Source organism: Onychostoma macrolepis, chromosome 10 (assembly GCF_012432095.1).
Source record: "Onychostoma macrolepis isolate SWU-2019 chromosome 10, ASM1243209v1, whole genome shotgun sequence".
Taxonomy (NCBI): domain Eukaryota; kingdom Metazoa; phylum Chordata; class Actinopteri; order Cypriniformes; family Cyprinidae; genus Onychostoma; species Onychostoma macrolepis.
In genome coordinates this window covers 2,952,228-2,975,145 of record NC_081164.1, presented here as the reverse complement: position 1 = coordinate 2,975,145, position 22,918 = coordinate 2,952,228, and the positions used below count along the sequence as shown (strand labels likewise).

Genomic DNA, 22,918 nt, shown 5'->3' with positions numbered 1-22,918 from the left:
AATAAATTTGGTTTTATACAGTCTTTCTGTGATTGGGTTACTCGGATGGTTCATGCAATCAGAGGAAAACCTGAAAATATTGTCTAGTTTTATAATGATGATAATAGAACACACAAAGACATTATGGCTGAAGTTACGTTCATATTATAGGTTATGTTGTGAATCTTTATGTTTTCAAAAAACACTAAACAATGAGTCCGCGTGCCAAATATGAATTTAGGCATCACAACATTGTGTAAGTGTTCATAAATATTACATTATAAAATTTAAGTACTATAGTGATTAAAAGAGGGACCCATGGAGAATTTAGGAAAAAAATCTGTAGAATAGAGCTCAAAGAGTATTATCTAGAGGATCTGAATGAGTGTGATCACTGAGATGCATCTTAAAATAGGCATAAACAATTAAATATTTAATAAAACCGACAGATATCTGAAGATAACCAATATTGTATGGTTGCATTGTGCTTCCCATAGATATATATATATCTATGGTGCATCCATCAACCCTCTTAGTAAGAAAAAGTATCTAATAATTAAAGATTTTTCTTTAATTCATGAGAAATTCCCATAAATTAATACCATAATAAGCAAAACCAACTAACAAACTGCTTCTGAAAGATTGTTTTCCGGTTTAATTCTGAAGTGATAATAACCCCGCGCGCGTCCTCCAGTGCAGCAGGCGGCGCTGCGCAGCACAGCAGCAGAAGAAGAGCTCTGCGTGATGGGGACACGCTTGAAGGTGACAGACAGCAGGAATTTACAATATTGGTGTTTGCTTACATTATTTTTAACGGTTTGTGTATTTGCTGTGTTTGTTTTCTAACTCTGCAAATGTAGCTGCCGTTATTAAATTGTTTAAATCGACGGTTTTATAAGGGCAAAGTGTCATTGCATTAAAATTAATTGTTTATAGTCATTTATCTTTGCCTTTTTTATTCAAAGGTGCTGCGGGTCTTCAAAGATCTGCATAAGACAAGAAGACACGTTTTTAAAGATGATGACGGAGCTCTGACAGGTAGGCTATCAATAAACCTACACCATTCATTACGAACTCATATGCTTCCAAAAACTGTCTACATACTTGAATTACATACTTCAGTTCTTTACATATCAGTTCACAACATTTTTATTTTATTTATTTATTTGTTTGTTTGTTTTTCATTTATTTTATTATTATTATTATTGCTTTTTTTTGCATTTTTATTTATTTTAGTGTTGATGCTTTTGTTTGGAATGTTGCTTTTTAGCATATTGTAATTTCTGTCCTGTGTTTAGGAGTATTTATTATTATTATTATTATTATTGCTGCTGCTGCTGTTGTTGTTGTGAATGTCTTAGTTAATGTCTCATACAAGTTTTCTTTACTCCTCTGGACATGAAGCTGCCAGGTTAAAAATAAATGAAGAATTCAAAAAAAACAAGAATGAAACGTCAGAGGAAAATATTAAAGAGGTAAGTCACGTGAACCTAGTGATATGATTAAACTAGATATTAAGATGTCATTTCTATCTGCTCTTGGAGGCTTCTAGGCAAGAATATCTATTAAACTAATTATTTCAGATGCTGAAAACGGCCCGAGCGGTTGAGACCATCCTTCGTGAAAATGTGATACAGGGAGAGCATGTGGAGGAAAATAAAATCTGTAAGTGATTTGTGTGAATCTCAAAAACATGATCACACTCCAAAACCTAAAGAAAAGAAAAATAAGCATATTTTTAACCCTTAAGAGTTTTTCTATTTATTTATTAAATAGCGACACACTTTAAGCATAATTTTCCTCCCAGATTCTCATTACTGTATTTCTTCTTGACATTGTTTATTACTGTAATACATTACTTCGAAGTGTTGATAATACAAAGCATTGTGTGCTTCATTTAAAGAACATATTGTCGTGTTCCCTTTAATATATATTTATTACATTTTCTATAAAAGGCCTTAAATTTACCTTCATAAAACCTGTAGAAACCATGCATCCATTTTTTCACACTGGGATAATAAGAACAATGTATTTCTTTTTATTTAAGGCTGATATAAGACTAAGCATCTTGAGTTTCCCGAGGCTAATGACTGCTGTTTGTGTTGTGTTTTGTAGTGTTACGGCCCCGCCAGAGTCTCCTGCTGGACAATGTGCCTTACTCTGATACGCCCAGAAACAAGACGTGACCCTGATTCACTGTCACTGATACAGATCATATGCGACAAAGAGCAAGACACATTAGTGCAGCCCATCCAATAATCACCCATTTGTCATTTGCACTGTAATATCACACAGTGGCCGTAATAACATGACTTTAATAACTTGTACAGTATGTTGGTTCAGCGATCATGTGATTGTGTTCAATTGGCACATTGTAAATAGTATTTGTTTGGGTACGTGTTGAATAAATTGTAAAAACATGTCTTTTTCAGTTCTTTTCTTTTTTGTTGATAGGTCACTTGGTATCACGGTTGAGTTTTGAATTTATCTTGACTGATAACAGATTTCCGTAGCAGTATGGTGCTTACAACAGCAAAACCAGAACGCTTGGGCTGATACCTGATTACATTTAATTACGGACAGCCGCGTGTCAAGTTTCATTTTGCCTGTTCAGCTGTAATGATGCATCTCAAATTATATCATTTTTGTTTTTTACATGTTGTAATGCTATTGTGTCCAGTTCTGTAGAGGCATTTAAAGAGCCTATAACTTAAAGAATAATAATAACAATTTTCAAAAGATATTGTCAAACTTCTAATTCATCTAAAAATCATCTAATCTTAACACATCTAATAGTTCTCTCCCATTTGTGCCACTAAGGCTTTATAAATGTGGTATGTGCCAAATGTCTAAAAACAGTTTAGACATTTTATATATACTGTGTATATATATATATATATATATATATATATTAGAGCTGACAAACGATTAATCACATGATCACATCCAAAATAAAAGCTTTTGTTTACATAACATGTGTGTACTGTGTATATTTATAATGTATATAAATACACACACGTGCTTGTATATAATTAAGAAAAATATGTTATGTTTATATATTAAATGTATTTATATAAATATATACATGTTAATATTTTGCAGGGCTCAGGGCTCAGGGCTCAGGGCTCAGGGCTCAGGGCTCAGGGCTCAGGGCTCAGGGCTCAGGGCTCAGGGCTCAGGGCTCAGGGCTCAGGGCTCAGGGCTCAGGGCTCAGGGCTCAGGGCTCAGGGCTCAGGGCTCAGGGCTCAGGGCTCAGGGCTCAGGGCTCAGGGCTCAGGGCTCAGGGCTCAGGGCTCAGGGCTCAGGGCTCACAGTGGTCAGCTGCAGTCTTTCTGGAGGTCAAACTCAACAGCGGTGAGATCTGCTAGGCTTATAAAGCCACCGGCTGACGAGCTGCAGCTGGGACCGATCAGCCGTTAATGAGGAAGTGCAGAACACCTGTTTCCTCCGTTTCCAGGGCAACGCTGATGAGATATCAGGACGCTCGTCACAATATATATATGTATATGCATATCATATATACACACACACAAACTTTTAAGTAAAACCAAATAAAGAAGTGGTTATACATGTTGAATACTCTTTAAAATAAGTAGACTCTGGTGCTGGTAAACATGAAATAGTGTTATTAATTGACACTTGTTTTTGATATACATGAAATAAAAAGGAAAATGATGTAATAACCACTGTAGCATAATCAAGGTACAGTCATTAAAATGAGTTTTAGCTTCCAGTCATCACAGTCATTATATGATGCATAAGATACAGTAATTAAATAAAAAAAAATCACATTTTCCACATAATTCAGCAACATAACTGAATTCTGTTAATTCGATGCTGCATTATTAATTTAGCGTCTTGAGGAATATGAACTAATAGTTTAGATTACTCGCTTTTTTGATCACAGTAAAGCATTTGTAAGATGCATTCACACAAACACAGTCATAATCATTAAAAACCAAAAGGAATGCAAATTCTTTGTCTCTATCAGAAGATGAGCTTCTTCGGCTTCTCCCAGGGAAATTCCTCTCGTCCGAAGTGTCCATAGCAGGCTGTTTTCTGGTAGATCGGTTTCTTCAGCTCAAGCTCCCTGCAGGATGAAATTATTGTACGATTAGAATTTTGTTCATAAACAATTAAGTGTTATGTTTTCCTGAGGTTCTCCTGAACTACTTACTTGACGATGACTCCAGGCCTCAGGTCAAAATTGTTCTTAACAATCTCTAGAAGCTCGTCCTCGTCTCTCGCTGACGTGCCGTAATGAAAAACAGACACTGACAAAGGGTGACTAATGCCAATAGCATATGAGATCTGTAACAAAAACACAGTATTAACTATACAGTCTCATTCGTGTACTGTTGCCCTGCAAACTTTCACAATGAAATCCAGTCAAACAAATCTGGAATTGCACATAATGTTACAATTAGTTAATTTATTTATAATAGGGTACAACGGGCTAAAGGCACACCTTAAGAAAAAATGTGCTCACTGCACCTAAAATGTATAATTGCGGGAAAAAATATATACGTTTGTATTGAACATTAATGGAGCAACAGATGAGGTGGCAAAGAGGGCCTTTTACACAACGCAGGGGTAAAAGGCACACAGTATTGATACAAATACTTCAGCTAAAATAATGTTTTGTTTTTAAAATAATGTCTAAGTTAATACTTGTTCAAAACAATCACTTTAGCAAAGTTTGTACTATTTTCTGTATAATTTGAAAAATAAAAGAATTTTTATTCAATAAATATACTGTCATTAAAATGTTAATTTAAAAATACAGAAACAAAATCATTTTAAAAAGTAAACATTCTGAAAGCATTGAAGGAGATCTCATAATAATTGAATATATATTTACAGTAGTAACAATGGTATTTTATTATATGATATGATTCATATCATGTTTTTAAATATGATGGTTTCATTCTAACCATGGTGATTATCTCTAACATGGACACCCAACATATTATATTTACCATCTGAATCTAACCACGTCATGTGAACAAATGGAAAAGTCAGCGGTCTATTAATTATCATGTTAATTACTGTGCGCCTTTAGCCCCAACAGCAGGGGCGCTTTTTACCCCAAATACCATACTCATCAAGAAGACTTTTGTCTCAAAATATATGCATTAATTTCTACAACATTTTAAAAAACATAAAATATTAGATCAAGTAAGCACAGAATCATCCGCCACTGAATAAAAAAATAAATAAGGTAATTGCGACCTTTTATCTCACAATTCTGACTTTTTTTCTCAGAATTGCATGATATAAACTCGCAATTGCGAGACATAAAGTCCAAATTCTGAGAACATATCAGTCTTTTTTCCCCCTCAAAATTGGACTTTATATCTCGCAATTCTGACTTTATAACTCGCAATTTTAAGTTTACATCTCACAATTCTGTGAAAAAGTCAGAATTGTCAAATTAAAAAGTCGCAATAACCTTTTTTAACTTTTTACTCAGTGGCGGAAACGGGCCTCCATATCTTCGCGCTGCTGCGCGCGATCACGCCAAGGATCAGACAAATATACACGTGCACCTTGAAAAGCGGATATTTTGTAAAGTGCCACGCCACGTTTTTGTGCCATCTAGTGGTTTAGAGGAAAATAATAACAAAGGCTCCTTTAGCCCCGTTGAATGTTTATGTGATTTCTGACAGCAGAAGTCTCACCTGAACCAGAACTCTGCGGCACAGTTTGGCTTTGACCAGAGACTTGGCCACCCAGCGAGCGGCGTAAGCGCCGGAGCGATCCACTTTAGAGTAGTCTTTCCCGGAGAAGGCCCCGCCGCCGTGACCGCCCCAGCCGCCGTAGGTGTCCACGATGATCTTCCTGCCGGTCAGACCGGCGTCCCCCTGCAGCAGCAGCAGCATTCACTTACACAGCGACTCTGAAGCAGACTTCAGCTACTTTTAAAAAGAGTAGGCTACTAATGGAATATACTTTAAATTAATATACTTTAGTGCGAACCGAATGTACTATTTTTGGATATTTAAATGCAATTGAATGAAAATGTATTATAGTTTAAGAAGGACATGAGTACATCTCTATTTGTAATTTTATAATTACTCCTGTTGTCTTTGAAATATGGTAAAAATGCTGAATGTATTGACTAGCATTTATGTTAAACTAAAATATACTTCAACGTCATTGCTGTTGAAACTTGTGTCATGTATTTAAATATTTTAAAACATATTTATATTTATTATATAAAGTGTACATAAAAACAGTCATGAAAGCGTCTCTCTTTAAGTGCACTTAAGTGGCCTTGTACATAATTAATATTGCATTATTTGTAAAACAGTTATTATTGTGAACTAAAAACTAAAATCATTTTAAAAAGTACTCAAAATAGAATAAATGTAAAAAAAGAAAACCTTGCACTTTTATTTTTACATTTATTTCACCTACTTGCCAACGCAACATTTCTCATTTTCATTTAGTTCAAGTAATAAATAATCAAGAAACTAAGACACTAAAGATTATTAAGGAACTAAATAATCAAAAATTATTAATAAAATTAATGAATACCATATAGACATTTTTTTTTTAAACAGATTTGACAAAAATACATCAAAATCATTAAAACGTCAAACTACAATTAAAGAGAAAACAAAAAATATAAAAAATAAAGTGTAATTCAAATATTAATAAAAACTATAACAGTACATAAGTGGCACAAGAATAAAGGCACACTGAGTCCGAAATTTTCACACGTTAAAAAATAAATACAACCTCACGTTGTGTCAATCACATTTACACACTGCCTCCGAAACTTTCGGCCGTCATTAAAAAATTTGGATCCGGTTCGATTTTCTGCGTTTTCGCATCCGTAGCAAGCATTTCGATAGGAAAGGATGACGAATATGAAAAAAAAAACGAAAAAATGCATACAAAATTGTTTTTTAAATATAATTTTAAATCTACATGTTTTTAAACATGTACATATTTTTAAAAGTACACTACCAATGCACATTCAATACTTTTTTCCCAAGAAAACACTTCTTTGAGCAATAAAGGCATACTCTTTACAGTCGGATTTGACTGTCAATGTTTTTATCGTTCAGAATGAATAATAGCTAACAGTATGGGGGAAAAAATACTATAGAAGTCAAAGGCAACTGTTCGAGTTACCAACATTCTTCAAAATATCTCCTTTTGTGTTCAACAGAAGAAAGAAACTCATGCAGGTTTGAGGGTGAGTAAATGATGACAGAAGGTTCATTTTTGGGTGACCTGTCCCTTTAATACTGATGCTTGCCTTAGCAAGCCAGTTTTGTGCCTACTTACTTGTGGACCACCTGCCAGGAACTTCCCACTGGGCAGCAGGTGATAAATAGTCTTGTCATCCAGGTATTTGGCAGGAATGACGGCCTTTACAACCTTCTCCATCAGACTGTGACGTATATCTGCGAGTGTGATTTCAGGGCTGTGCTGAACTGAGATGACTAGAGTATGAACACGCAGAGGCTCCATAGCACCCATATTATCCCGGTACTCCACGGTCACCTGCACTCGTTAATAATTGAAGACATCAACATTATCTGCTGTGTTTGCCCTATTAGTGTACAGAGATAACTGCGTGCGGGTTGAATTGTTGTTCACTTCCGTAAACGCCTGTCGTTTCAAAGAAACCTTTCACCTGTGTTTTTGAATCTGGAAGAATCCACGGACAGACTCCAGTCTTTGAGAGTTCCTTCATTTTGGCGTTGAGTTTGTGAGCTAGCAGGATGGTTAGCGGCATACACTCCTCTGTCTCATCCGTGGCGTAGCCAAACATCAAACCCTGTGGAGAAAAATGACAAATTATTCAACATAAATTATTTCAATTTGGCACAACTATTCAAGATATATTCAAAGGTGCTTAAAAAAATGAACAGATTTATTTTATAATGATATTATTATTGTTGTTGTTGTTACTTATATATATATATATATATGTACACTATATGTATTACTAATAATATTAAATATATTATTATGAATTATTTTAATAATATTTAGTCTTGCATTTTTTTATTGTTTATTAAAAATCGAACAGATTTATTTTATAATGATATTATTATAAATATTATTATTATTATTAATTAGATAATATATACTTAATAATATTAAATATATGTTATTGTTAATTATTTTAGGGTCCATATTTTTGTTGTTGACTGTTTTATGCTACTACTTGAATGCTTAATAATACTTTATGTATTCATGATTTTAGAAAATGCTGTCTTGCTTTTTTTTTATTGTTTATTCAAAAATCTTACCAGATTTCTTTTATAATGATATTATTGTTGTTGTTATTGTTATTATTAGATAATATATATACATAATAATATTAAATATGTTATTAATAATTATTTTATGCTCCAAATATTTGCTGTTGACTGTTTTAGATTCTCAGTCTAAAATCATGAATACATCAACACTTAATGTATAGTATAACTTTAGATTGAGAATTGCTTTTTTTTGTATTGTTTATTAACTTTAATGATTATATCCCCAAATCTTGGGATTCGAATGTTATAATGGATTCTATTTCCCTGCCTAGAGTCACACATCACTTTTATCACGATTATAAGTTTGCAAAACATATTTGTAACATAAAAGCAAAAGACAAGGTGACATATTTTTCGTCAGAACGTGTTGACCTGATCTCCAGCACCGATGTCCTCCATATCTCGGCCCTCAAACACACAGTCGCTGATCTCAGAGCACTGCGGCTGCAGAGACACCAGCACGTTACACGTCTTAAAGTCAAAGCCTGGAGAGATCACATGAGACCAGCACTCAATCAAACCTGCTAAAGCTTCAATAAACACAGTGATATTAATACATACACCACTTTTTAAAGAAATTAATACTTTTATTTTCAAGCAAGAATGCATTCAATTGATATAAAGTGACAGTAAAGACATTTATATAAAAAGTTCTATTTCAAACAAATGCTTTCTATTCATAAAAGAAAAGACATGTATCACAGTTTCCACAAAAATATGAAGCAGCACAACTGTTTTCAATATTAACATAATAATAAATGTTTCTTGAGCAGCAAATCAGCATATTAGAATGATTTCCGAAGGATCGTGTGCCACTGAAAATGAATCTGAATTATGTTTTAAATGTTATATTAGGCTATATTATATATACATGTGTTTGTGTATAGATACCCTTTGATGAATCATCATATCCGATGCTCTTGACAGTGTCTCTAACCACTTTCTGAAGATCCACCACAGCCTTGGATGTCACTTCACCGCACAGAAGGATCATGCCAGTCTTTGACACACACTCTGCTCCAGAAGAGATGGGAAAATACACAACCATAAAAAGAAAGTGCAAGCTGCCCAGCTAAACACCATTAAATCTTACATCCATGTTTGAAAAAACAAGCATTTCCAAGCCATCATAATGTCATTTATGAGCATCTGAAATATCATAATCATACCACACGCCACTTTGGAGTCCGGGTCCTGTGCCAGGTAAGCATCCAGAACAGCATCACTGATCTGATCACACATTTTATCTGTCAGGAATAAAGACAGGGATTAAACCACATTAGTATTAATATTTCGTTTGATTGATTTATTGATTATTCATTGAGTGTATCATTCCTACTGATCATGACTCAAGGGCATGTACAGACATGTAGCCTACAGACACTGAGGTTGTTTATCTCCACACTACAAGTAGCATTAATGACAATACATGCGGTCATACAACACTGTAACTGTAATAAATGTAATGGTCATGTTTCATATTTACCAGAATGTCCTTCTCCTACAGACTCAGATGTGAAAAGGAAAGTTTTTCCTGGTTTGTTACAAGCAGAGGGATTCATGATGAATGCAGACTGCACAAAACTACAGCTTTATAAACGCAACTATAATAAAACGTCAAGTGTGCGTTTACAGTTAAACTAACTATGAAGAACTTTAGTGGGCGTGGCTAAAGAGTTAGTATTTACTTGAACCAATCACAAGCAACTCTTTTGTCAGGCAGAGACGTAAATAGAGACGACCACTGTTCTGTAAAAGCGACTTCGTGCCAAATGAGAGTGAATTAAAAACTTTATCTGACGGATTTTCAAAAGTGCTGAACTTGGTGCAGTTCTTAAAGCGGCCGCTAGAGGAAGCGCAACTGAGATTGACTCGGAAGTAAGTGGTTATTTCCACATTTGTTAGCTGCCCTTATATTACTTCTAAACTATTCGTGTGAAATGCTGAATGTTTGTAAATAAATATTCGTCCGATTTGAACCTTTCATGGTGAGCGCAGCGCAAAAGTGTTTTGTCACATTTTGCCTGTTACTTTTCTCAGCGCTGCTCAGATTCGACCAATCACAATCCTTCTTGATTACAGGAAATTGATTTGTTTTGAAATTTATGAAGATTGCTGGAAAGTATTTCTCTGTTTATATCATGTAACGGTCATTGGAATAAAGAAATGTAAAGGGTAATATCAGTTTTTAGTCAATAAACGTCTCAAATAAGACGGATAAAGCCCTGATGATAAGAGCGTGTTTTAATGATGGCTCGGCTTTGTGAGCCTCTAAGCGCCCCTTGGAGGAAGACTCTGTCACATAAAGGGAAAACATTGCAATAAAGTCCGTCCCAATGTATAAGCACTGCCATAAACGCACAAAAAGCGCCTGCGTGGCACCAGAAAACAGGACAGAAGCGCTGTTTGTTCAGGAAAAGCCAGATGGGAGCATAACACTGATTCCCCACTGAGCCTCAATCACATCTAATGATAACTTCAGGCCCTGTGTAGACAGACACACACATGACTGACAGCATTTGTATATAACATAATATTAATAATGATATTTGTCCAATAAATCCGTTTAGGATTGTACTTTGGCCATTAATTGTAAAACTAAACGATGTGTAATGCAACTGTAATGCTATAATTTAGATTCATTAAGGTAAGCAATCAAATATAATTCTATCCAATGCTTTTATTCAACAAGGACATATTACATTTATTGAAAGTGACAGTAATCGGCATATTAGTATGATTTCTGAAGGATCGTGTGACACTGATGCTGAAAATTCAGCAGGAATATATTACATTTTAACATGTAAAACATGTCAAAGTGATTAAAAAATCTGATCGACCCCATTACCCTACATTATTATAACAAACCCATATAAAAGCATATCTGACAACTTTGATTTTTCACAGTAGCCTATATTTTCTTTGTGTCATCCATAAGGATTGAGAACAGAACACAGCCTGCTGAAAAACACAATAGAGCCCTGCCCAAAACACAATAGAAAATGTATTGGTTTTAATGGAAACTATAATGGTTTCTACTGGTATGTGATGGATTCTGTTGGTGGGATGTTAAATCCTATGGAAAAATGCCCAAAACACACTACAAAAAGGAATTTTGTAATGGTTTTACTGGAAAAAGCTAATGGATTATAATGGTATTTTAATGGAAACCATTGGCATTTCTGTGATGGTTTCTATTGGGCTTCTATTGTTTTTTTTTTAGCAGGGCAGTCACTTACCACCTAAACATATAGTAAACAACCTAAAGAGTTTTAAGTTAGTGAACAACATTATTACTTGTTTAATATTTAACAATGAAGTCAAGTCATCTGCTAAGGTTAAAGTCCTGTGAAATGATTATAAATCTATAAACAGCTGTTAATACCACCAACAGTGGTTCCTTGAATTGTTTAAGGAAAATATAGGCCAAGGCAAAACTGATATGAAGGAAGACTCAAGCAGCAATACTGATCAAATGTTTTCATCCAGAGCTCTCCAGAAAGTCATCAGATGATGCTATTCTGAATTTATAATCAAATTAAAAAAGGGATATTTTTATATGGCCCTGTAAAGAAAAATAGGAAAGCAGGAGTGCTATGTATTTCCCAGCCATACACCGTGTAGCAGCACTAGAACAGACACAGTCCAGCAGCTCTCTCTCGGTGCAGTGTGTAGCAGACGGCGGTGGGTTGAGCCTCAGTGACAGACTCGAGAGGAGCCAGTAGGAAGTGTTGTGCTGGTTAATGTGCAATCTGTCTGGGAGGGGAAGCTCTGTTTGCAAATGAGTTCTCTAATGTTTCATCCTGTTCTTTCGTACTTGTGTTGTAGCTCACAGGAATGAGCTTCTCTAGAAATCCTGTCCTTTAAGCAATGGTCGCAGTCTGACTTTTGAAAACCTACAGTTGGACATTTGAGGAAGTTTCACTAAAGTTTCAGAATGGTAAGTACACTAGAAAGCCTGCGCCGTTTGTTAGTTAAATGTTTATTTAAATGCTTATTTGTTCAAGGCTTTGACCTGCCTGTTTGAGGTGATGTGTTCAAATGAACATTGTTTAGCAGTATGACATTAAAGATGATTAACCAGCACATGAAACAGTGTTTCTTACTGGTAAACAGAATATGACGACATTATCTGTTGAAGCTGACTTCATCTAGATCTTTGGACTCATCTGAATATGATTGTCAGTCAGGAAGTTCATGGTGGACATGTGAGGGAAATGGGGACAAGATGGTACAGAAAAGCCAATAATGATATCCTGTCTAATTCAAAATATCATACTGCCTTCTTTTACTGGCAGTACGATACAGTACCATGCTGATTCGGTGCTGTCATGTTTGAATTTGATGTAATTACCGTTTCATCTATCTATCTATCTATCTATCTATGTTTATCTGTTCCTCTTCCTGTTTTTGTCTCTCTTACTGTTTCTAACATTACTAACACTGTTACTAATATTGAAAGTATATATGAAAGCAGGCTATATATATATATATATATATATATATATAATGATCAAAACGCATTGAGATTGTCTATTGTCTATTTCGTTACAGTGATCTAACTATCCATTGATATAACTGCTCAAAATGGAAAAGTAACTAAAAGTAAAATGAAAAAATTTAACTGTTACATTACTCTTAATGCACACCAATTACTATGAACATTAACCAACCGGACTAAATGTTCTATGGATGTAATATTTCATCAGTCTTTACTGGTTTCCAGACCATTTACATACATTGCTGTATGTATGCCGGCCTTTTAATGAAAAGCAAATATATGTATATATATATATATATATATAAGCAGGGCTTGACATGAACTTTTTTGCTCGGCAGCCACTGTGGCTAGTGGTTTTCCAAAATTACTCAGCATTTTCACTGGCCACAATTTTGTTGTTGGGAAATTATGTTTTATATGACTAAAGTTACTACATACTAAAATGTATTTATTTGCCTATTTAAATAGCTGTATTAAATGCATGTGTCATTTTTCATATCAAATTCTTACATTTTATTAATGATGTCACTTACTATAAGACGCTATGTATATATTGGGTTGGACTGGTGTTAATGTCAAGTCCTGTAAATAAGTACAGTTATCAACTCTTTGTTTTGCTTTTTTTTTTGGTGGGAAACACTTTACTACTGTGCAGTGTTTTCTTCCTTTTTTGTAGAAAATTGTTTTTGCTTTGATTTAAAAAAAAAAAAAAGAAAGGTCATCAATATTGCACTGTAGTCCAATACTGTAGTGTTTTTACAGTAAATATATATATTAAAAAGTCTGTCTGTCTGCATCTATGAATTCATTTAGTATTTTAATTCTACATCCTGTTTTCTATCTAAATCCAAATATTCAATTTAAAAGGCTGGATAGGCCTCATAGAATGTTGTGAACCAGATACGTGTGTGTTGTTATCTGTGTATTGTCATGTGCAGTGTTAGGGATAACGCAATACAAGAAACGAGAGTTACGTAATCAGATTCATTTTTTCAAGTAATGCATTACATGAGAATTTACAGTGAAATATCTGAGCTACTTTTTCCATGAGTAACGCTTTGTTTTCTCCTGTGCTGACTGACAGCTCTCGTGTCCTCATGTTGAGAGAAATTGGGAGTAAGTGCAAAGGCAGAGGCATTTCCTTCAGCCTGAGGCTTATTCATTTCACTTTCGGTGTGAAAGGGCTTTCACGGTTGCCAAAAATAGAACTTCTGGGTTTTTTGTTATTAAAATCAAATAAGCGAGCCCAGCTCAGGTTACAAAAAGTCATCTATAAAATTTACGCAGCTAGTCACTTTTTCATGGAGTAACAAAATGCATTACCTTAAAAAAGTAACTTTAACCCATTACTGGTTATGTGTATTGTTATTGTCATGTTGTGTCCAGTGGTTTACTCTTGGGTTTCTCTTTATAATGTAGGCTGACTACAACACCGAACCACCAGCACCTAGCAAACTCGGCCAAGTTCAGGATCAGGTCAATGATGTTAAAGTCATTCTCAAAGACAACATCAACAAAGTCCTGGAGAGAGGAGAGCGGTTAGACGACCTGATCGGCAAAACAGATGATCTGCAGGCCACGGTGAGCCTTTGAGACACAATATGTAACAAAATGAGACCAATATGTAACGTTTCTTGACCATGTTGATCTTTATAAGACCTCAAAAGAACATTTAGTGAAAATAACATGGTGCCAGATGACCAAACCAGTCACAAAACATGCTTGTTAATGATAACAATTGATTATTTGTGTAATTATCTTGCCCAGGCTGACTCATTTCAAAGGACGTCCACGCGTGTTGCCAGAAAGATGTGGTGGAGAAACACCAAGATGATGATTATAATTGGTGTGGTAGTGCTTGCCATCATCATTTTAATCATCCTGTTAGCAACAAAAGTCATTCCCACCTAATACAACCCAGACATACATTTCAGTCATTTGCATTCATAAAATACACACACACACACACACACACTAAGAATTAATGACTTTTTTACTATGAAAGTAACTGGATACATTTATGTATAGATAAATAACTATTTTTGTTATATTGACATTTTCTGTGATATTCTATAGAAATCTGGGTTAAATATGTCAGGGGTGTATACATATGCATTATGTGGTTTTTACTGCTTTGGGTTTTTACTCGTATACTGGGACTGAAATCAACAGAATTGATTGTAAGTGAAAAATGTTTCAGGATGTTTTTATTGTTAGTAGTCTTCCTTCGAGACTCACCGCTGTGCTTGACACATTCATTCCAAAGACATCAAAACTATTTTAATTCTATTTACATTTCATTACAAACCTGCATACCTCCAGCAGACCTTCATTACGGCGCTACAGCTGTGAATTGTTATATGACTGAGACTCATGATTCCTGGAACATTTCTCATGCTTTAATTACTGTGAAATCACTCTGTGCTCATGAAACTGATTTTATAACTTGACAAAGTGCATAGTCTGGACTGAGTTGAATTTAGAGCGTTTGTTCTTTGTATCTTTACATTTAAATTCAAACCCTTATAATGTATGAGTCAGTCTTTGTCAAGAGGATGTATGGCCTGTATAGATATGGGAAATACTGATTGACATGTACTTATTGTGTAAAAATAATTGCATGATAGAATGAAGCCTTTAAAGGAACAGTTCACCCAAAAGTGAATTACTTTTCTACTGGAAACAATATAATGAAAGAGAATCTAGACTATCACACTCCAAAATGAGCACCATATAAATATAGTCCTTATTACTCTGACCAAATGGTGTAGGATTTACTTTAAACAATTTACAATTTCTATTAAATTTCATGAATAATTACAAACGTTAAGTAACACTGAATTTAACAAGTAGAAAGACTGAAATAGAATTTTATTGTAAAATGTAATTTAGAAAATATAATGGTAACACATTATGTATAATGCATTATAAATGTATTCATAATGTGCATTGTAATGCATTTGATCTTTTCATAAACAATTGCAACCAAAGTGAAAATGCATTATTATTTGAAGGGTGTTTTAAGCTTTACACTTTCTGAAGGTGAATAACTGTGGTTGCAATTATTCATGAGACCATATGATTCATTATAAGGTGCATTTCTAATGCATTAAAACTACTTTTATAGTGCATGATAAATTGTGCTTGCAATCCAGTTTATTTCCCTTATAATGTCTGGGAATATAAATGCACAAGTCAAATTATGCTTTTTTTGTGTTATTTTAAAGCTGGGCCCCATATGCTTTACTGGTGTTATATTGAAAACACCAGCAATATTTGACACGAAGGAGAGTAAAAGATGACAGTCTTCATTTTTGGGGGAGCTATGACTTTAATCTCTGCAGAAACAACAGACGTAAAGTTTCATACACTTTATTTTGTTGTATTTTCCAATGGTTTACATGACTCTGTAGCAAAATACTGCAATATGAAATGAATATTAAATGGCCTACGCTCTGTACGCACTTGTAAGCAATAAATTAATAGACCTGTATACAAATAATTTCTAAATGATTTGGGCTCTCTATAGTTCATTGTACTCAACAACACAGAAATGCACGAGAGCAACACAGCAAGGAATACGATTATAAACGTACACAAGCTACAACAAATCAAACACAAAAACACATATTCTGGACGTTATAGTTCGAAATAACACTTGAAATATTCTTTAGTGTGTGTCCTTCAAAGTAACTTCAAAGAACTGGTGAATGAAATGGCGACCAAAGTGTAGTAACGTGTTGATCAACTCCATATTTAATAAGTCTGGCCCTCTTGTTTTCTCCTCTCAGGGTTGACTTTCGAGTCGCTCGTCCATCTGAAAAACAAAAAAGAAAACAGCAATTATGCTTCAGAAGGACACAAACTCATAAAATGTAAAGGAATCCCAATTCTCTAATAATTTCAATAAGGAGACAAGACATGACTTTGAAATCGAATAATAGCAAATACAATAGCGTTAAATTAAAAACTTGTGGAATCAGAACACTTAATGCGCAACCTTGAATCGATGGAAATTAAAAGACAAAAAGGTAAGCATTACAAGCATAACAATATGACCTTTCCAAGATTTCAAAAGGTTAAAAAAGAGAATCTGTTAGATGAAATTAACACGGTTTACAGGTGAAGCTTTGTCCACCGCTGTCAGTAGAAAACCACACAATACAAATATATAAAAAATAATAATAAAAAGCACTTCTCCGGCGCAGCGGCATCCAAGTACAAACCGGCTTTTAGCTCATGGACTACAGGATATTACAGCTACACGAGCTACAAGTAAAGAAAAGCAAGCATTACAAGTAAGATTAGATTAGAAGTGCATATTAACACTGGAAAGTCCAGAGAAAGCCGTATCCTTCAAAAAGTGAACAGTTAATTTTAATTCCGGCTCTCGTGTCATATTTTACCATTACTTGATGGTGCCTGGAAAAAATGGCATTACATTATAATATATTATTACATAAGACCAATCCCAAGACGTTCTAAGAGGAACATTTTAACACAAAAAAAAGAATAAAAATACACTCAAAACAAAAACAGAAGATAAAAGCTTGACGTGTCCTTTTTATGTTTTTGTTGCTGTAGTTGTTTTGTTTTTACAATTCGTATACAGGATGTTGGAAGACCATACCAAATGGGAGCATTCGAGAGCGTACGCCTCTCGTACCCTGTCCGCATTGAGCGGGCCTGAGACAATCGGGAAGTCAGCTCATGGCCTGCAAGGAAGTCCCCGCTGGCAGGTACAAACAAGGTATATGTCAGAGTTAGGAGACAACATTCTTCGGTTTTCTTTCCTTGTAATTCCATATTTTCTGGTACCCATTTAGCAGTACTGTACCTGTTAATTTTTACAGTTAAAACCCAAAAAAAAAAAATGGCAAGAAACAGCCAAAAGCCAGCTGTTTCTCTATGTCTCTATGTTACCACTACTGTAAAGCACTTCAGGGTGCTGTGAAACTTTAGAGAAAAACAAAAATTAAGCAACGTACATTACAAAAAATGTTTACAAATGGTGATTTAGAGACTAAAGTTGCATCGGCGTGAGCAACGCGACAACATACCTGCACGTTTCTCGTTAATACGGCTTGTAACTGTTTTGATGGCCGCCTCGCCTCGGGGATTTGCCGTAGCCGCTCTGCTGATCTAGAGTTAGGAGCACAAAACACAAACAATGCAGATGTCTACGGTTAAACGTGTTGGCACACGGGCGCTCGAGAAAGGCGGAAAACAGAAAACAACCTTAGCAATTTGGGTTTTAGAGCCAATTTCGTGACACTTGCGAGATACTTACGTTAATTGTATTCAAACATTCTTTGAAAATACTGTATTCTGAAAATGTGGTGAGAGACACAGATCTGTGGCGTAAATGAATGTTTGAAAACTGTTTATTATTTCCTAAAAACGACCGCCGTCCGGCGGTCGTTTCTTGCATGGCCTACAGATTTACATGTCCAATGGATTCAAAGGCACTTTGACAGATGTGTTTTGAAGCTAAGACATCCCTTTCTATATTTAGCACCATAGTTATTATAATACATATGTACAGTATAGCTTTGTGCAAGCAAGCCTTCCCTGTAGGACAAAAAGCAACTGCAGCAATGTTCTAGAGTTTTCTTTCAAAGCGTAAGGCATGTATGATACAAGCATGTGCATTCTGCTCAGATAATTTAGTGCACAACTGTCATAGTCCGGGTCGAGTACCGACAATCCACGATACAATATTTCCTTAGTTTTTTCATCTGTGCGTTCACAAACAGTATTACATACTGCTGTAGTCACCATATCCGTAGTAGTTGTTGTAACCCGTGTAATCATAGCCCCCGTATCCACCATAGCCTTGATTGTTGTAGCCATAGTTCCCGTAATTTCCATAACCTTGATTCCAGTAATTTCCGTATCCCGGGTTCCAATTCTGATTGGGACCTGCAACAGATGCCGAAGGCACAACACGGTTAATAACGGCTGAGGATGCTGCAAAAAATGTATAGCAGGCTATTGTGCCATTAATGTAAGTGGACTGAGGCATCAAAACAAACAGAAAATTTAATTCTGAATACATGAACATAATTAAAATGCATTGAAATTCCAACCGTTTACAAATTAATTCCCAGAAATATGAATAATGATCAAAATGCCAAGTACAGAATTCTTAATAGTATTTAATGAATCATATTGGAAGAGCACTTCATGCACCAATTTACTCAGTATATCAAAACGTCTTTTGAAAGTTATATTTCTATAAATTGATCCTGAAGTTGTGTACGTTCTGTGGTGCTCAACAGTAAAGCTAATGGATGTGTTTATTGACCTTATTATTGTAATTAATCTAGAAAAATATGGTTTATAAGCAGTGTTGGGTAAGTTTCTCTAAAAAAGTAATTAATTACTAGTTAATAATTACATCTGTAATCAACAGTGTAGTTAGATTACTGTACAAATGACTCCAAAAAGTGTTTAATTAATTATTACTTTCTAAATTCTATAATCAACCTCGACAAGTTATTGATACAAGAATAGACATGAAATGGTTCTTTTAATTCTTTCAAATAAATAATAGATAACTACATAAATTATTCTGGTCACACTTTAAAATAGGATCCAATTCTCACTGTTAACTAACTATTAACTATGACTTTTGCCTCAATATACTCCTAATTACTGCTTATTAATACTTAGTAAAGTAGTTGTAAAGTTTAAGAACTGGGTAGGATTAAGGGTTTAGAATAAGGTCTTGCAGAATAAGACATTAATATGTGCTTTAAGTAATAATAAACAGCCAACATAACAGTAATATTCATGCTAATAATCAACTAGTTAATAGTGAGAACTGGACACTAAAGAGTTACCAATATTCTTATTAACTCAAAGTATTTAAAGTGTGAAGGGTACATAAAAAGCATGCGTTTTAAGGTTAGACTTAACATTTTGATGTTAAATTCACTATTGTATTGTATATAAATGTTTACACACAGTATTAAGTTCAATTACATAAGTAACTAATTACTCAGTAACTAGTTACACCCAACACTGATTATAAGTATCTAATCACTTGAGAAAAACATTTATCTATCAGAGTATAAGTAGTCCAAATTAATTATGCAAATATTCTGTGGCTAAATCTGGAATTTCTTTGAACTGTAATTCAGTAAATTCTTTTTCAGTTCAACATTCCAAATCCCAACATTCTGTTTTTGCCGCACTCTATCAAAGGGTTACGGTGGTGTAGTATTTTACCTCCTCTCCCTCTGGCTCTGCCGGCGTATCCTCCTCTTCCGCCCCACTGCTGCTGCTGCTGGTACTGCTCCTTTGACATGGCCACCTTGACCTCACACTGCAGACACAATGACAGCATCCACATTACGATCAGACACACAACAACATTCACAGCTGTCAAGAGCATTTCACCCACAAATAAACGTGGCATGTCACTATGAAGCCCGACTACTGACCTACTCTCAGTTCTCACATCACAGAAAAAACACGGAAATAAAATGAAGTACCTTTTATTTAACTGCATTATCCAAAAATATGCATTTCCACATGGTAATTTAGCAAACGAGTGATTTTTGGCAAACAAAAGAGATTGCGATATGTACCATTAAAGTGATATAAAGCTGTGGCCTAAGAATGAGGGAATGAGTTGTAGGATTTTTTTTTACTAAAACAAGGGGAAAAATGACTTCCAGCATGTCATGTGCAGGTCTCCATAGGTTTTAATACGTTTGTACAAAAAAGCAATTTCCTCACATTGTCTTCGTGAGGTTTTATAAGTCTATAATATATATAAAAAAAGTGAAAATATTTCACCAGAAACTGTTTTTATGGTTTATATCAAATGGCAGGATCATGCACATTAGGATCGGTTTAAGACTGTACCTTGCTTAAACCGATGTTGTGATACTTCTTCTCCATTATTTTCTTTACTGGCTCCTCCTCTTTAAATGTTATAAAACAAAAACCTCGTCTTTTATTTGTTTTATTCTCCATTGGCAGCTCAATGGATTCCACCTGAGGAAAATATAGAAATGTAAATCATGAAGTGTTTTGTGACATACATACATACATATATATATATATATATATATATATATAGCCTATTACAAACGTCTATCAATTTTCCACTTTCTCTGTACCTCTCCATAGGCGTCAAAGTACTCTCTGATCTTCTCTTCTGGAGTATCTGGGGAAAGACCTCCTACAAATATCTTCTTCACAGGCTCTTTGGACTTCATGGCCTTTGCTTTCTTAGGGTCAATCGCTTTTCCATTCAGTTTGTGCTCCTTTTGTGAGATCACCTTAGACAAGGAACAGACACACACCAAGATTTGATTTAATCAGTCATAACTCAAATGACATAATTCTAACAGATTTATAAATACACACAGAAAAATATATGTCTGCCAAAATACCTTTTCCACACTTTCAGCATTTTTAAACAGAACAAATCCAAATCCTCTGGACCGGCCTGTTAAAGGATCCAGTTTTAAGGTGCAGTCCACCACCTCTCCAAATTTAGAGAAGTAGTCTTTCAGGTCTTTCTTTGTTGTGTCCCAACTTAAGCCTCCAACGAACATTTTCCTAAAACAAAAAGACTGATGTTACAACAGATTGTGGAGGAAGACATTACAGTGCTTTATACCGGCTGAAAACACTTATAGGTCAAGTACCACATAACAAAAAACAAGCGATTACAGAGGGGTTTATGAAGGAAAATTTAAGACCTTTATAAGAACAAACATTAAAAGGGAATATGCCAATATGTTATCTCAATGTAAATGTCTAAGGAGAACACAAAGAGCACAATTTACAACCAATCTCCATTAATTACACCAAAACAAAAAGCTTAACTACTAGACTATAGAAACATCTTTTACTGTCCTTCTAAGTATTTTTGTCATGCATTTCAGTGAAAATGTCTAAACTCTTAAAACAAGATGCTAAAGGATAGGATATATAAGAAGTCCTATAGAAGCTAGTAGCTCAGAGAAATCAACTTGGTTCAAAGTGAAAACAAGTTTTTATTCCCCACTGACAGATGTTGTTTTAAAAAACACTTATCTTAAGTTTGCATTTGAAGTAAATGTATCGTTTTAACAATATTTAGGTATTTCTTTTGGAAAACGACAAAAATGCTGACAAAGATGTATTTTTTTTCCATTACATGGAACATTTAATACCATTACTTTATGATTTTAAGTATTTTTGATAGAATTTAAAACCGGTAAGGCCTTGATTTGTGAAAATGACCTTTTTAAGACCTACATTAAAGCCTGGGTTAGAATCCTTCAAGCCTTACTTTCATCGGAAAGGTTGACATTTCACACGACGTTTAGTCATTACTTTATGATAAAACTACGCAACGACACGCTATGAACAAACACCACCATGAGCTATTTAACGCTTTAAGAGTTTCTCGTTTGAAAAAGACAGAGTTGACATTTGACAAGCTTGTATTTGAAAGGCAAATGTGTTTGGAAACAGCTGCAACCTCATGAATATTCGCACACGACTAATGATTATTCACAATGTCTTCCATAGCTCGACTGATATATATTGACGTTATTTACAGTTTGGCCCTTAATTATGTGCTCCATAATGATAAACGGATACTGATTCACAGTCGATTTTTTTCCTTATTTGAGAGAAATAGCCTCGAATAGCCTCTATAGACCGGGGAAATGACTTAACTAATCGATTTTTATAGGGAAACCGTGTAAATTCTTGTTTATTTGTTCAGTCAATCAGCCGAAACTCACCCCTCATCTTCCTCGTTTTTACTGGCGTCTATCTTCGAGCCCTCCGCCTCTCCCTGGCCTCCTTCATCGGCCCCCAGGATCTCCTCTTCACCGAAACCCTCTCCATCATTCTCCTCCATCTTCATCAGCGGCTCTTCGCCCAGGATCTGCTCCTCCGACATCTTTGATCAGTTCTCGGCGAAAACGCGAGCTATTGGATTTGTTTTTCCTGAGGAAAACGTCGTGGGTTAAAACGCGACTGAACTGGCGCTATGTCGTGTTAAATTAGGCTCGGAATCGCGTTTGTTTTAGTCTGCTTTCAGGATGTCGATGGCAACGGCGTCCATTCACAAAATGGCGGCGTAACGGAAGTGGAACGTAATGACGTCACTGCGCTTTTGAAAACAGCGACGTTAACG

The 22,918-nt window shown here is 35.0% G+C and overlaps 4 protein-coding genes across 13 annotated transcripts; 2 read left to right on the top strand and 2 right to left on the bottom strand.

Moving 5' to 3' along the window:
• The first annotated feature begins 667 nt into the window (after positions 1–667).
• On the top strand, positions 668–2,401 carry lyrm7 (LYR motif containing 7). Of its 2 annotated transcripts, none has more exons than XM_058789870.1 (5): positions 668–741; positions 945–1,017; positions 1,384–1,454; positions 1,563–1,644; positions 2,095–2,401. In XM_058789870.1, exons 1-5 carry the CDS (start codon positions 724–726, stop codon positions 2,163–2,165), a joined length of 315 nt encoding a protein of 104 aa, XP_058645853.1. In that variant the 5' UTR covers positions 668–723; the 3' UTR covers positions 2,166–2,401. The 2 variants fall into 2 exon arrangements, with proteins under 2 accessions (XP_058645853.1, XP_058645852.1); XM_058789869.1 differs by having other exon boundaries at positions 704–795.
• Positions 2,402–3,588: 1,187 nt separating this feature from the next.
• mat2al (methionine adenosyltransferase II, alpha-like) lies at positions 3,589–9,889 on the bottom strand. 2 transcript variants are annotated; one of them, XM_058789848.1, is made up of 9 exons: positions 9,751–9,889; positions 9,434–9,511; positions 9,156–9,278; positions 8,637–8,749; positions 7,631–7,774; positions 7,279–7,497; positions 5,661–5,843; positions 4,157–4,290; positions 3,589–4,069 (listed from the first exon to the last, which is right to left on the bottom strand). In XM_058789848.1, exons 1-9 carry the CDS (start codon positions 9,824–9,826, stop codon positions 3,967–3,969), a joined length of 1,173 nt encoding a protein of 390 aa, XP_058645831.1. In that variant the 5' UTR covers positions 9,827–9,889; the 3' UTR covers positions 3,589–3,966. The 2 variants fall into 2 exon arrangements, with proteins under 2 accessions (XP_058645831.1, XP_058645832.1); XM_058789849.1 differs by lacking the exon at positions 3,589–4,069 and having other exon boundaries at positions 4,153–4,290.
• A 109-nt stretch (positions 9,890–9,998) lies between these two features.
• On the top strand, positions 9,999–15,920 carry si:ch73-234b20.5 (uncharacterized protein LOC449923 homolog). Its single transcript, XM_058789871.1, has 4 exons — positions 9,999–10,142; positions 12,093–12,204; positions 14,185–14,346; positions 14,533–15,920. The coding sequence occupies exons 2-4, from the start codon at positions 12,202–12,204 to the stop codon at positions 14,674–14,676; spliced, it is 309 nt and encodes a 102-aa protein (XP_058645854.1). The 5' UTR covers positions 9,999–10,142; positions 12,093–12,201; the 3' UTR covers positions 14,677–15,920.
• A 201-nt stretch (positions 15,921–16,121) lies between these two features.
• hnrnpd (heterogeneous nuclear ribonucleoprotein D) lies at positions 16,122–22,892 on the bottom strand. Of its 8 annotated transcripts, XR_009273180.1 has the most exons (9): positions 22,521–22,892; positions 21,174–21,342; positions 20,898–21,059; positions 20,641–20,772; positions 19,999–20,095; positions 18,532–18,687; positions 17,826–17,907; positions 17,396–17,497; positions 16,122–16,582 (listed from the first exon to the last, which is right to left on the bottom strand). XR_009273180.1 is itself a non-coding variant. In XM_058789851.1 (8 exons), exons 1-7 carry the CDS (start codon positions 22,679–22,681, stop codon positions 17,840–17,842), a joined length of 945 nt encoding a protein of 314 aa, XP_058645834.1. In that variant the 5' UTR covers positions 22,682–22,892; the 3' UTR covers positions 16,122–17,497; positions 17,826–17,839. The 8 variants fall into 8 exon arrangements, 6 of the variants coding, with proteins under 6 accessions (XP_058645834.1, XP_058645835.1, XP_058645838.1 ...); XR_009273179.1 differs by having other exon boundaries at positions 17,396–17,907; XM_058789851.1 differs by having other exon boundaries at positions 16,122–17,497.
• Between the last annotated feature and the right edge of the window lie 26 nt (positions 22,893–22,918).